We start from the raw sequence: 12935 nt of genomic DNA on the forward strand, positions 1-12935 counted from the left end.
GATAGTACTTCCAAATTTCTACTTCAACTACGTAGTTCCAGTTGCTAAAGAAAATAGAGTAGAGCAAGGCTGTTGATGTTGTGTTTCGTTTTTTTTTAATCCAATTTCATTGATGAGTTCTGTTGAGTTTTTTTCTGGTGTCCAGCAACATGTTCATAGTCAGTTTTTAGAGTTGATTCTACTGATAGAGCGGAGTGTGCATGAGGTTAGAAGTTTAAGTGGTGTGAGATTAGTAATTGAATATTAAGAAAACTAAGTGGTTAAAATATTTGAATATGGTAATTGGTTGAGCAAAAGGTTTTATATAACGCTACTTTTGATAGTCTGGAGATTAGGTGAAGTCAGTAATACCCACTTCCGAACCACTTCTTTTACTTTCCCACAAAACCCAACATGCGATACTGAGGGTTATAAAAGAAAACGAAATTTGGAACAAAACGCTTACGCTGTGAGAAGTAAAAACAGAACCCAGATAGGCCCTTTTTCTTTTGTGCTTGTGTGCTTTGGCCGAGTTTTTGATTGTGTGTGCGCTCCGAATCAAGTAATAATCAAAGTGAACAAACTAAAATCTCTCACACTTGTGTATTATTTTTGGGGTTTTAGTATTAGTAGGGGAACACAGTGGTTGGGTGGTTTTTGGGGTTAGGAAAATGCAGATCGCTGTCGGCCAGGCAGTGGGATATCAAACGTATTCGTGCATTTGGGATTATTGGGATGTGTGTGGTTTTGGTGACGAGATCCTGGCTGCCAAGGGATAAGTAATTTATTTATTCTGATTTTTGGTTTCTTGAGGGCTTTTCCCGCGCTGACTATGAACATGTGCAGATGCCAAAGGGCTGGTGGGTGGACACACTGCTGCGAACTTGCCGCATTTTCAGCCGCCTTGGCCAGCCGCCCAGGCGACCACGCCCCTCCCTGGCCACCGCCCCTGGCGCACCGCCGCCAAAAAGCTGCGCATGCTCATTGCTCAGATTGTTTTGATAGGGACGCAGCTTTTCCGACTTTCCCAATTCCTCGCTGGTGGCGTACAACAGGTAGTTGTCATAGACATGGCTAACACTCGAGTTCCGCTTGGCAGGCAAATAGGGCAGGAAGGCGAAACTAGAGCTGGTCGATTGGGTGGCCTTCAGGGAGGGTTTCTTGCGGGCCAGGCTGCGACACCTCAGGGTGGACTGATTCGAGTAACTGGCCGGTATCATCTGCAGCTTGGTGCGATACTCATAGCTGGCGGGCTGACTCACTGGCACGGGTATCAGGGATCTCTTCCGTTTGCTACGCGGCGGGGGCTGAGGTGTTTTGGACACCTCCACCTCATCGATACTGGCGTAGTCAGCCTCTTTTGCAGGCTCCCCGGCACTTTCGGCTGCTTTTCCTGGTGACTCCTCGCTGGTTTCGGAATGGGTATTGGCTAAATTCGTTACGTATACGTACGTCAGTTCGTGGTGCGATGTGGTTGGTGCTGTTGCTGTGGTGCTGGCTGATGCGGATGGTTTATGCGTTGTGGATTTCGATGATTTCGAACTGGCTGTTGTGCTCGTGCCTGTCGCTGAGGACTTTTTGTGTGCTGTCGTTGAGTCGTGGCTACTGCGACTCGATCTCGTCTTACTTGGCCGACTGCTCTCCCGGGTTCCCGACGACGGGTGCTCACTGTGCCTAGAGCGACTGGAGTGACCTGTAGCGGAAAATAAGGAATATTGTCAGTTTCAACTGAAAAACTGAGCTTAAGGGTCGTTCTCTCGTTCATATGCCAATACAAAATTAGGTTTAAACCGAAGAAAACGTGGGAGGTTAGAAAATTAAACATGCTTTTTTTACCATACGGACGAGGAAACGGCCCTTAGAAGCCTCAAAGGTTTAATGAATGTTTAACAAAAAAACATGCTGAAGTAAAAAGCTTCATCCGGTATTTTTATAGTGATGTTGACCTTTATAAATCTGTTAAACAAAACACAAAACTTATACTTTTAGATTTCTAAACTATGTGTAGATATGTGTGTGAATTTAGATGTAATATAACTAAAAATAATTCACGAACTTCCGAAATTGTCATTTTCAGTTTTATCTTTTATTGAAATGCTTTTAGCAACATTTGTTTAACTTTTTACTGTGTTAACTGTATTTTCTGTGTGTGTGCTTTGAAGAGCTACAACTAAATTCTTAAACGTGTTAGAAATGAAATTTATCCTAGCTAAATCAATTTGCCCTTTATTAGTTTTCATTAAAATTGTGTCTTTCTGTGAGTGTAAAGGAAATCTAAGTGTGCGGACGAAGACCAAGCGAGAAAACCTCGCTCAAAGATAATTGCTTGTGCTCAAGTGTGATGTTTAGGTGTTAACCGATCTGATCGCAACTGAAACTCATTTGGCGAACCTAAAACGTTTGTTCAGCCTCTGCGGCTGTGTGGCACCCATAATGAGCAAGCCCAAAACAAGAAGTTCTGCAAGAGACACGATCGGATTAACCGGGTACATATAGCACTCGTTTTGATCCTGTTTGAATAGTGGGCAGGAGTCTTGTTATAACCTACCCCTGGATCGCGTGAGTTCTTCGCGGTGCTTTTCGGTTCCTCGGGAGCGTTCCCGATCGCGTTCCTTCTCCCGATCCCGATGGTTGCTCTGCCTCGGACGGCTGTCGTCTGCCACCCGGGAAGATCTCATCAAGCGGCTGGAAGAGGAGGTCTTGGTCTCGGAGGAGTGATCCACCTCCCGGCTGTGGCGACTGTGGTGTGAGCTCCGCTTGGACTCCAGGGAAGATGATCCTGCTGCGGTGGCACCCGAACCGCTCCTTGGCTTACTGCTGTGCCGGTTGATTCGAACTTCGATTGGTTCGTGGCGCGATTTCTCTCGCTTGGGGGTGCGCATGCGCAGACGCTCGGCTCGCTGTTTGTTGGCCACCTGGTCATCGGAGGACCCACCGCCGTGGGTCATTGACTCCCGCGAGCTGGAGCGCGATCGATCACGCGGGCAGCACTCGATGGACGACTGAGATGAGCTGCGTGCCCTCGATGGCGACGGAGTTGACTGCCGGGAGTTGCGACGTGCCTCCGAGGCGAAGGTGCCGCGGGCCACGCCCATCGATTGGGGGTAAGCCTTCACCTTCTCGTCAATGGTCTCCAGGGGCTTGGCGCTGCGACGCTGCAGGGAACAGGATCTGCGCCGCTGATCCTTGATGGCTGCCTCATCGGAGAGAGCCTGTACAAATGGTAGAGTTATTACTGGATCAGACCTTCGTTGAAGTTATAGACTAATATTTCTTAAATGTTTCTATTAAACTAATCAGCAGTTAGTTTCCGTTTACCAAAAACGTATCCAAAGCTTAGGAAAATAGTTTAAACAATATGAGTCTTAGGTGTCTAAAAGTATGCAACAATATATTTCAAAGTCAGGTACATCGAATTCATGGAAAAAGTCGACCATCGCTGCAATCTTGTAGACTCCTAAAATTGCGCTTAAAAGTGATTTCAAAACTCTAGTGATATGTATGGCACCCTTAATAAGTTCAATTTTTAATTTATTTTAATGGCTACTACCGCTTTCCACTTTACTAACCTTCAGAGTCTGATCAGCGTTGCGGGTCATTTCGCTCAGGATCTGAGCGTCCCTCTGCAGGTCGGTCTTCCGCTCGTAGCTGCCTGGCGATCGGGATCGGTCCGGGGAACGCGAGGGCGATTTCACCCTGAAGGTGGTGGTCAGCTCGGTGGCAATGTTCTCGTAGCAGTGCTCCTCGTCCTCATCGAGGTCGCCATCATCCTGGTCGTAGTCGTTGGTCGGGCCAAGGTCGTTCTGCTGGGGACTGCTGTGCCTCAGCAGGTCGGGTCGATCGTTGAGCAGTTGCCACTTGGTGGTGGTCGTGGTGTTGGTGTGGGCGTGGGTGTTACTGCGGTCCTGGGTCTCATCACTGTGGTCCATTTTGCTGCGGCTGGGCAGTGTCCTTCTGGGGTTCGTGGTGGTGGTCGAGAGTTTCGTCTGCTGCTGCTGCTTCTGCTGCACTCCAAAGTAGGAGAGTTCATGTTCACGCAGCTTGCGAGCACCGCGTGCCTCTTTCACAATCTTCAAGGACTCGCTGCCCGATTCATCTGCATTATCAACGGTGTTCTGCGTTTGGACTTGCGGCTGAATGAACAGGGTCCTTGGCTTGGCAACGGGAATAAGCTGGCCAATTCGAAGGGTTGGGGGCGCGGCCTTGGGCTTCTCGATTCGGGGAGCATGGAGCGCTATGTTCATTACATTGGACTTGGGAAGATCTGGAAGGTTAATTACAAAGTTTTGAGTAAGCAAATTAATAAAACAATGATAACTTTAAGTATCATTTGATTTGGCTTGCAAACACTGATAAATATGTAAACATATACTTATAAGTAGTTATTATAGATCATAAGTCTTTGTTTGCTCACTGTAACATATTCAATACTACTGATTTCAAAACGTTTTATTAGTTATATTTTAATTGCTTATTTCCCGAACTAAAAAACATAAAAGGATATTCATAGAAAAAAAATTATACTTTAAAGTTCTGCCTAAATGGAACTCCTCTAACTCAACCCTGCATGTCTCTGAGTCTTATTTAGCAGGCGTTACCTGCTCGCTGAAGCATTTGATCTTGTGCCTCGATTTTCCAGATAGTTCGCTTGGCCTTGAGGCGACTCCAGCTGCTGGAGTACTCGCTGCCCTTGAAGGACTCTGTTGGCTGCTGGTCTGGCGAGGAGCTCCCTTGGGTTCCTCCCCCGCTGTCACTGTTGCTGTCCCGGAAGTACCGCTTCACCTCCTCGTCGGCACTGTCTTCCGGATCCTGTTCGGCGGCATCGTAGAGCCTCCGGAGCTGGGTCAACTGCTGGCTGACCGGGATTTGGGTGTTCCCCAGCAGCTTGAGGCGTGGAGGGGCCAGCGGAGTCCGGGGCAGGGAGTCATACAAGGCACTGCCGAAGAGATCGCTGCTCGTTATGGATGTGGTGGACACGGTGGAGGGACGCCGCGTGGGGGAGTAGGACCCTGACCCCTGCTCCTGGTAGCTGTGCGATCGCAACATGGGCGTGGGCACCACAATCGTGGGTTGCACCAGAGCGGACTCAATCGAAGCTATGCTCAAGCGACGCATGGCCTCATCGAACTCGCTGGCCGATCGCATGGTCCTCATGATCAGCGAGGTGGACTTCAGACCCTCGTCCAGGATGCGCTGATGCTGGCGCAGATCCTCCAGCAACAGCTCCTGGGCACTGGGACGTCGGTACTGGCGGTATTTCGAGCTGGGACTGGAATGATGATGCATGGCGGTGCCTGTGTGGGAAATGTGCGGAAAGTGTCGTTGGTGGGTTTGGCAATTCATGTTTCTTTCGTTTTGGTTGTATGTTTTAGAGCGTGGTTATCGGGCTGAGCTTAGCGAGTGGTGTTAGATGTGGCATTAGATGTGGTTTAGAGAAGCGGCTGTCAGAGATCGCAACATGCATTACAAATTCAATTCAGAGTACAGAGAGTTCGAGTCAAGTAGAGGAGTCCATGGCTAAGCCCAGGTAGACTAGATAATACAAAGTTTTTGAGTGGACAAGGTACTACAAACTACGGGCATTCCAACTAGCTAATCAAATGTACAACTAAGTATAGTTGGGGATATTTTTAAAGTGCCAACCTGGTTCTGTCCAATCCTCGGAGCCCAGGCTCACGTTGATCTTGGTGGAATATCCATTTCCGCCCGGCGAGGGTTGCTTCAGCTGTTGGCGCTGCTCCACGATGCGAATCCTTTCGGCCACCGACTTGGGGCTAACGGGTGAATCACTGGTGGTTCCTTTTTGGATTTCAGTTCATAATTACAAAATACAATGGAGGACTTTAGGGACTGCTTACCACTATCCCTAGCCGAGGGACTTTCCCGATCCATTTTCATGGCCGGCACACTCCACAGGACATCGGCGCTTTCGATGTTTTCGCCCAGGTGGTAGGGCTTCGGCTTTACTGGTTTGTTTTTCAGGATCCCACGAATACTGGACAACTCATCGGTCTCGTTGTCCGTGGTATCCACCCCACTGGTGGAGGTGTAGCTGTTCCGCGAAGTGGACTCCATCAGACTGTATCTCGGTTCACGAACCGGCTTGTCCACTGTGGTAACCGTCACTTGAGTGCTGCTCGTGGTGCTGCTACTGCTACTGGAAATCTGCAAAAATAGGTAGATTAAATGAATTCGGTTATCTAAATTGATGTATGTATCTACTTTACAAAAATAGAACAACCATTTTGTTGAATCTGATATGCATTATGGTTACCAAACGGAAATATATAATGGGCTTATACTTTGGCCTTGAAAAATGATGATCGTCCAAAATAGTTCATTTCAAGTTCCTAAGGCAATCCCTATATTTAAAGGGATTACTTGTAGGAAGACTTAATAATTTACCATTAATAGTAAAACCATATCATATCATTATCGAAATTATAAAAGAGATTAGTTAGTTATTTTGGCAGAGTACTCACTGGCTGGCTAACCACCTCCGGCGGATCCATGAGTGTGGCTCGGTAGGCCACGGTGCTGGTGGCTATGGTCTTGCGACGATCCACGGGGTCGCCAAAGTGGGTCACCTCGCTGGTCTGCGTGGTGGTGCCACCTCCGGAACAACCGGCACTGGCTGACTTAACCAGACTCTGGAGCGGACCGCTGGCGGTTGTGGTGCGGCGGCGTCGGCGAAAGTTTTGCGTGGGCGGCGGCTTGCCGTCGGTCTCCACGATATTAACGCGACCCGATTCGGCGGCGAAGTGCACCTCCGTCTTGCAGAACTCCACTCGCTTCTGAGCGCTGCCCTTGTGCAGGTGGCTGGTGGTGTTGGAGTGGCTGGAGACGGCGGTTCCACCGTTCACATGGACCTGCGATGTTTTGCGGACGTCGCGCCAGGTCTCCTCCACGGCTATTGAATGCCGCTTGCTCAGCTCTCCATCTGTAGGACTTGCCGATGATGATGGGATAGCGGGTTTCAGGGACCGTCCAAAGTGCACGATGGTTCCACCGTGCTGGTGTGCCGCTGCCGCATTTCTTTCGTTCCGCTCCCGCTCTCTTTCGGTGGGCGACCAGTTGCCCAGCTGCTCACCGGATCTGCCCAGGCCACTATCCGTGGAGGCATCCACCCGGAAGATGCTCTTGTCCTCGGGCGGCGACATCTTCTCGAAGCCGTAGGACTTGCGCCGCAAGTGCCACTCGCTGGAACTGGTGTCCTTCTGCCGCTGGCGGGACTCCAGGCTGTGGGTGTTGTGGACGGGTCGAAAGGCCGATGGCGTCGACTGAGCCGGTGGCGAGGGATCTACCTGCTCCACGCTGATCTCCCGCACCGCCACTGGCTTCTTCTGGTGGTATGCCAGGAAGTCCTCCTTGTAGAGACTCTCGTCCGAGAGCTTCTTCAGCTTGCCGCGTATCTCCTGCAGGGACTCGGCGGTGAGGAAGGTGTTCCTCTTGGCCACCGTGGGCTTGGCCGACGGCGTGTTCAATATGTTGTCCAGGGCGGCCAGGTCCACGTGATTGTTCCGCATGGCCGTGTGCAGGCGACGTCCGTTCTCCAGTTCCGCCCGCAAACGGGCCACGCTCACCGAGTTTCCCGGCAGATCCAGGGGCCGAGGACGAGTCGAGGGGCCCGGACTCTTGTAGTGATCCTGCGACTGGAAGGAGCGACGCAGCTTGCTGACCCTGCGCCACTCGCCCACCGGCTGCTCGGCGGCGTCCTCTCGCTCCCAGTCGTTGCTGAGATCATCCGTGGAAATGGAGCGGGAGCGCTGGAGCAAACTGGATCCTATCGAGGGCACTGGAGGGGCGTAGACCGACTGGGACACCTGCTGACGGCGCTGGTGACGAGCGGAGAGTCTGTTTCGGAGAGGATGTGTTGCTGCATTCAGGGCCGATCGTTCAATGGACAGAAATGTCTGAGTTACTTACCGCAGATCGTCGTCGTCATCGTTATAATGCCGGAAACTTTCCAAATCACGAAGTTGCGTTGGCGGGGCCACGGCTACGTCAGCATCACCAGCACCAGCACCACCAGAACCACCCACGCCGCCTGGGAGTTGGCCATATAAGTCAGCCTGCTTGGCCCAAACCGCTGACAATGACGATGATGATAATGATGATGATGATGATTCTGGTCCCACAATTGCATGTAGGCTTATTTTGCCCGCACTTCTGTGGGTGTTGCTCGCCTGAGCTGCAGTTGTTAAGTTCGAATTGTTGCTGCTTTGGCTGGAAATGCTCGAACTGCTTTTCTGTAAATGGCAAGCACAACAACGAGGGGCGAAAATTAAAAACAAAATCCAACGAAAAATCAACAAAATCAAAATCAAGCACAAAGAAGAGCTCAGTCGGACTGAGCGCATTATATAGCTAAGCTATATGGTGATCTCGAGTGCGGGTGTCTTTCGTATGGTTATCGTTACTGATGCCGTTGTTACTGGAAGTGTTATGCTACAGAGGAGTGGGTGCAGTGTTTCACAGGAACTGCTTAAGGAAGCTGGGCTCTTAAGTCGCATTTAAAGCGCACACAGCAGCTTGGGTGCTAAATAAGCCATAGCAAATTAACTTCCGCATTGGAGGCAAATGGTTAGATGGGTATTAGGTCCTAGAATAAATTGAGGTCCAATAGATACATAGATAGTTCCATATAGAGTTTAGCAAAATGCAGCTTTTTTTAACGGTACCTAATAAGTGCTAATAAAGGGGCTTAATGTTGGTTTATAAAGCTTACCATGGCAAATTAAGCATAGTAAATATAATGATAGTATTTAATTTGCGGAAAAAGAATTTACGATATTTCTTTACAATTTAACTTAATAAATACTCCATTGATTTTCGATATTAAAAATTGTAAATCTGTTTTCTCAACAAAGTGTGTTTTTAGTGTTTTTGTTTTGTTCCAAGCTTAGCAGTTTAAGAAACAAAACGAAATGCCTCGGAGAAATTTTCGGAGCAAGATTGATGAGAATAATTTTTAGGTGACTGTGGGCGTTGATCTTGTCTCAAGACACTTTCGCATCTCTTTTTTGCTGCCCAATAATTAGACACTTTTTACCATTCGGCCCAATCGGGAATCGCGTTTTGGGAGAGTTGGCGTACAAATTTCCTTTGTGGTCATGACCCAAATGTCCAGCTGAAGTGCTAAGCACCGCCTCTGTGAGTAGGTCTCTTATTAAATATTTTATATCCATTCGATTTCGATTCGATTGATGAGTCAAAGATTCAGTAGAACCAGACGGTTTGTAGAGACTTAATTTGATATACGGCTTCTGACCAATTGCAGAAAATCTGACATTTTTCTATTTTTTTGGGAAGCTGTGTTCTTGAACGACACTTCCATTTATTTAAATCCAATTCTTCTGGCAAACACGAATTCATCTTAGTATAAAATCCCCTAAATTTATGTATAGTTCATAAACATAGATAGTTTATGAGTGATGTATAAATCAATAAGCTCACTCATTACGTCATACAAAGTTTTTTCCCCCATTTCTTATAAATTTTAAGTCCAATTCCTATTGTAACAACAATGTTAATCCTTATTATTAGTACTTTTTAGGCCCCTGTTCATTAAATGTTTCCCTGATTTTACCAGGTGCTCAGAGCCAAACATTTTCCTCCGAACAAGACATTCGACGACTGTTAACAGCTGGCCATTTTCGGTCATTGCCATGGCCATGGTCATAGAACTACTCCTCGAAATAAGGCGAATGTAAAAACGGGATGGAAGAAAGAAAACATGGGATCATACTAATGAGCTGACTAAACAAAGCAAACTACACTGAGTAAATAAAATGGAGACATGACTGTGGTCAAACTGCAATATTTTGCAATGCCAGTATTGCCTTTTATTTACCTGCTAATTTTGTTATTCTGAATATTTTAATATCTTTAAAATGGATTGAACGGATTCTATAGCTCTTGGATCCATAATGCGACTGTAGGTCAAGATAAAGTTTGTTATGTGATTGCTATGTGAATAATATTAGATTGAACAATTTCTTTGCAGATTTTAAATAAACAATTCTTCTGAATATTTTTGGAAATATTATGTTGGGCAGCACAAGATATTTTCCCGTGTAGCAAGTAGAAGCGAGACCCTGACTGCGGACTGCCGCATTTGAACCTGGCCCAGGCGACTTACCATTAGATTGCTCAATTTCAGACTCGGAGCCGTATCGGGTAACAAATTGTGGCCGCCCTTGTGCAAATGCTCGTCGGCAACGTCCTCTTGATCGCTCGCCCCGCCATTAATCACAACAAAATCAACATGATCGTCGATGAGCTCCCGGCTCAGTGCGGATGCGGATGTGGAGGCGGAGGCGGAGGCTGTGGCGGATGAGGATGTGACCGCGGATGCGGATGCGGTACGAACGATGCCAGCATCGCTGCCGCTGAGGCTGCAGTCGTCGCTAAGTTCGCAAATGTCAACACCCTGGTCGGTTGGGGACAGGAGAGTGGGCTTGATCGGGAGGATCGGGGGATCGTGGCCATTGCTGTTACTCGTGCGGAGGTGGGTGGTGGATGTGGTTGTGGTGGATGCGGAGGAGGACCACGAGGACGAGCTCTTTTGTACTGTCTGGGTGCGGATCACCTGCACGGCGCCGTTGGCGGTGCGGGCCTTCAGCACCTCCAACTGTTTGCGCTGCGTGTGTTGTGTGCCGTTCGGCTGTGAGATGTTTTGGGAGTCGGATATCTGGGGAGAGATCGGAGAGAGAGTGGGGTTCAGTGGTGGCAGGATAATGAGTGGAAGATTCGAGGAGTTGGGCTAGGGGTCTACGATAATACAGTGGCGGTGTGTGTTAAGTATTAGGATTTTAGTACGACTGAAAGTTTAAGTGGGTCTTGGTGTTTTCAACTGGCTTTCTAGCTCCATATTACATTATTTATTGCTTATATGTATGGCTTAGCATTAGCAATCTGAGATACATACTTACATTCAAAAATTGCAGGTCACATCTTCAAATCGTCTAATTTTCAGCCTAACCTAAGCTTCTTATCCAAGTACTCTAAAGTATGCCTGATATAATTAATACGTCAACAAATGCCTTGTTATCTCGATTCCTTTCTCATAATAACATTCAAATCTGTTAAAAACTAAGATAAATAAAACATTGACATGCGATTCCAATGTGATTGTCTGAATTTCAGTGTGGATGTGGGTGTGTCCCATGTGGGGCGTAAAGTTGCTATGTCGCATGGCATTCGGCCGTTGGCAACGGGGCGTATGAAAGTTGCCAGACGAAACACTTGACCGTCAAGCCACCCTTTCCCCTTATACGTGTAAGCCCCTCCCCCACCAAAATGGGTAGATGCCTCTTATCTCGACAGCTGGGCGTGCTTAGTTCGCCCGCTCGACACACGTGACCAAACGCCAGCCACAAATCAAAAGACTCTTGAGAGCAACTGCAATTGCAGCGGCAACTGCACCCTTTTGTAGCCATGCACTCGAAAAACAGTGTCTTGAGAACGTAAAAACCAATTTTAGCAAGAAAGAAGTTTCAGAAATTGAAAAATAAATAATGTCTCGTTCAAGCATAGTACTGCAATGTTTGTGCAATTTTATTTTAAAAAAGATTTTCTATCTATCTATCTACGCCTATTTTTTGACCGTGCCAAGACTCTAACAATTAGCAGATCCGTTCATTGGATCGTGCCATGACACACCATCGAAGGAAGGAAACATAAAATGAAATAAAAACCACACTCGAACCGGCCCAAAAGATCGATTGGGGCAATCGATTGCATTGATGATTTATAGTGCTAGAATGCTTAATATGCTCCAAATGAAAACTTTAACCCGCCGGTGTCCAGTTCGCCGAGTATTCGTGTCAATGACCAAAATGCAGCCGCACATTTGACTATGAGTCAAAGTGCAGCATTGTTTTTATGGAATATAAAAATTTGAATGTTCTCCAAGCTGGGCGAAACAAAGCAAAATGCATATTGTATTCGAGTTGAGGGTTGAGTCACCTCAAAGTTCTTGGTTCTCACTTGGGGTCTAGTATTTCGGTGCAGTAACTCATAACTTGGCGAATGGCGCGGATAATGCCTATGGCTTTACCGTTGTAATTAGCTTGATTAGATGGGAATTTGGTCGGGTTGCTGAACAAAGAATTGTATATTAAAGGGTTTAAGAAAAACGATGTACGTACATATTCATGTAACATATTTCCATTGATTTGTGGTTTTGTTTCGTATGTCAACGTATAATACTCTCTATAGAATACTAGTGTGAGATATAATGTAAAGACCACCGTAGCCTCATATTTCTGCCATGCACTGTACTTGAGTTCAGGGTTATCCCTTCCAAAGTTCTCAATCAGGGGGTTTCACTTATTATCTTCAGTTCGGTTCGGTTTCAGTCTGGCTTGGTCGGTTGCTGATTTTGATTCGGCGTCCGTCTCTTCGAGTTTCCCATTGACCCGAGGGCAACCGACAATGCATAATAATTTCAGCGGCTCCCTAAAGTCACACTCATCCTTGGGACTGTGACGGAGAAAAAGAGTGCAGAATAGCGTGGCAGACATAAATTATAAGCCGAGTTGGCACCCGCGGGCCATGCACGTTCTGCCGGAGTTTCTCACGATGGTCAGAGGAGACTCGGCGATCTGGGTCCGCTTTTCCGTAATGCCTGGCAATTTACTGTACAGTGCCCGCTGCAATATGTGTGTGCCTGCCTGTCCATCTACCGATGACCTCTTTTCGCCTGTTCGCCGATTTTCCGGCTGGCTGCGCCGTTTTAGTTCAGGGTGGCATGTGCAGGCTGCTTGGTTGGTCTTGATCTTGGCCGGGCTAATTAAGTGCTGGCTTCACCAATCTGCATGGCCTGGGGGTGGCTCAATCGCTGCAACTGGCCCAGCAACATACAGCTGGCGAAGAAAGAAAGCCAACTGTAAATTAATTATTTAGACCTGGCCAAAATTAGCCAGCGATCAGTGTCATGATCTTGTACTGCC

The 12935-nt window shown here is 47.6% G+C and overlaps 1 protein-coding gene across 11 annotated transcripts in view; it reads right to left on the bottom strand.

Moving 5' to 3' along the window:
- Positions 1-12935, bottom strand: part of LOC108019106 (serine-rich adhesin for platelets) — a 38286-nt gene that overhangs the window by 765 nt on the left and 24586 nt on the right. For 4 of the 11 annotated variants that reach the window (XM_017086817.4, XM_070999541.1, XM_017086812.4 and 1 more), the window contains exons 3-11: positions 10121-10672; positions 7906-8228; positions 6462-7833; positions 5838-6144; positions 5623-5778; positions 4578-5273; positions 3549-4243; positions 2528-3191; positions 446-1672 (exon numbers count right to left, since the gene is read on the bottom strand). In XM_017086817.4, the coding sequence (XP_016942306.3) occupies positions 810-1672; positions 2528-3191; positions 3549-4243; positions 4578-5273; positions 5623-5778; positions 5838-6144; positions 6462-7833; positions 7906-8228; positions 10121-10672 (5628 nt within the window). In that variant the 3' untranslated portion in view covers positions 446-809. Of the gene's footprint in view, positions 1-445; positions 1673-2370; positions 2438-2527; positions 3192-3548; positions 4244-4577; positions 5274-5622; positions 5779-5837; positions 6145-6461; positions 7834-7905; positions 8229-10120; positions 10673-12935 lie in introns of those variants that run through there. The other 7 variants (XM_065868191.2, XM_065868192.2, XM_065868182.2 and 4 more) reach the window with 7 other exon arrangements.

The sequence above is a fragment of the Drosophila suzukii genome, chromosome 2L, assembly GCF_043229965.1.
Source record: "Drosophila suzukii chromosome 2L, CBGP_Dsuzu_IsoJpt1.0, whole genome shotgun sequence".
NCBI lineage: Eukaryota > Metazoa > Arthropoda > Insecta > Diptera > Drosophilidae > Drosophila > Drosophila suzukii.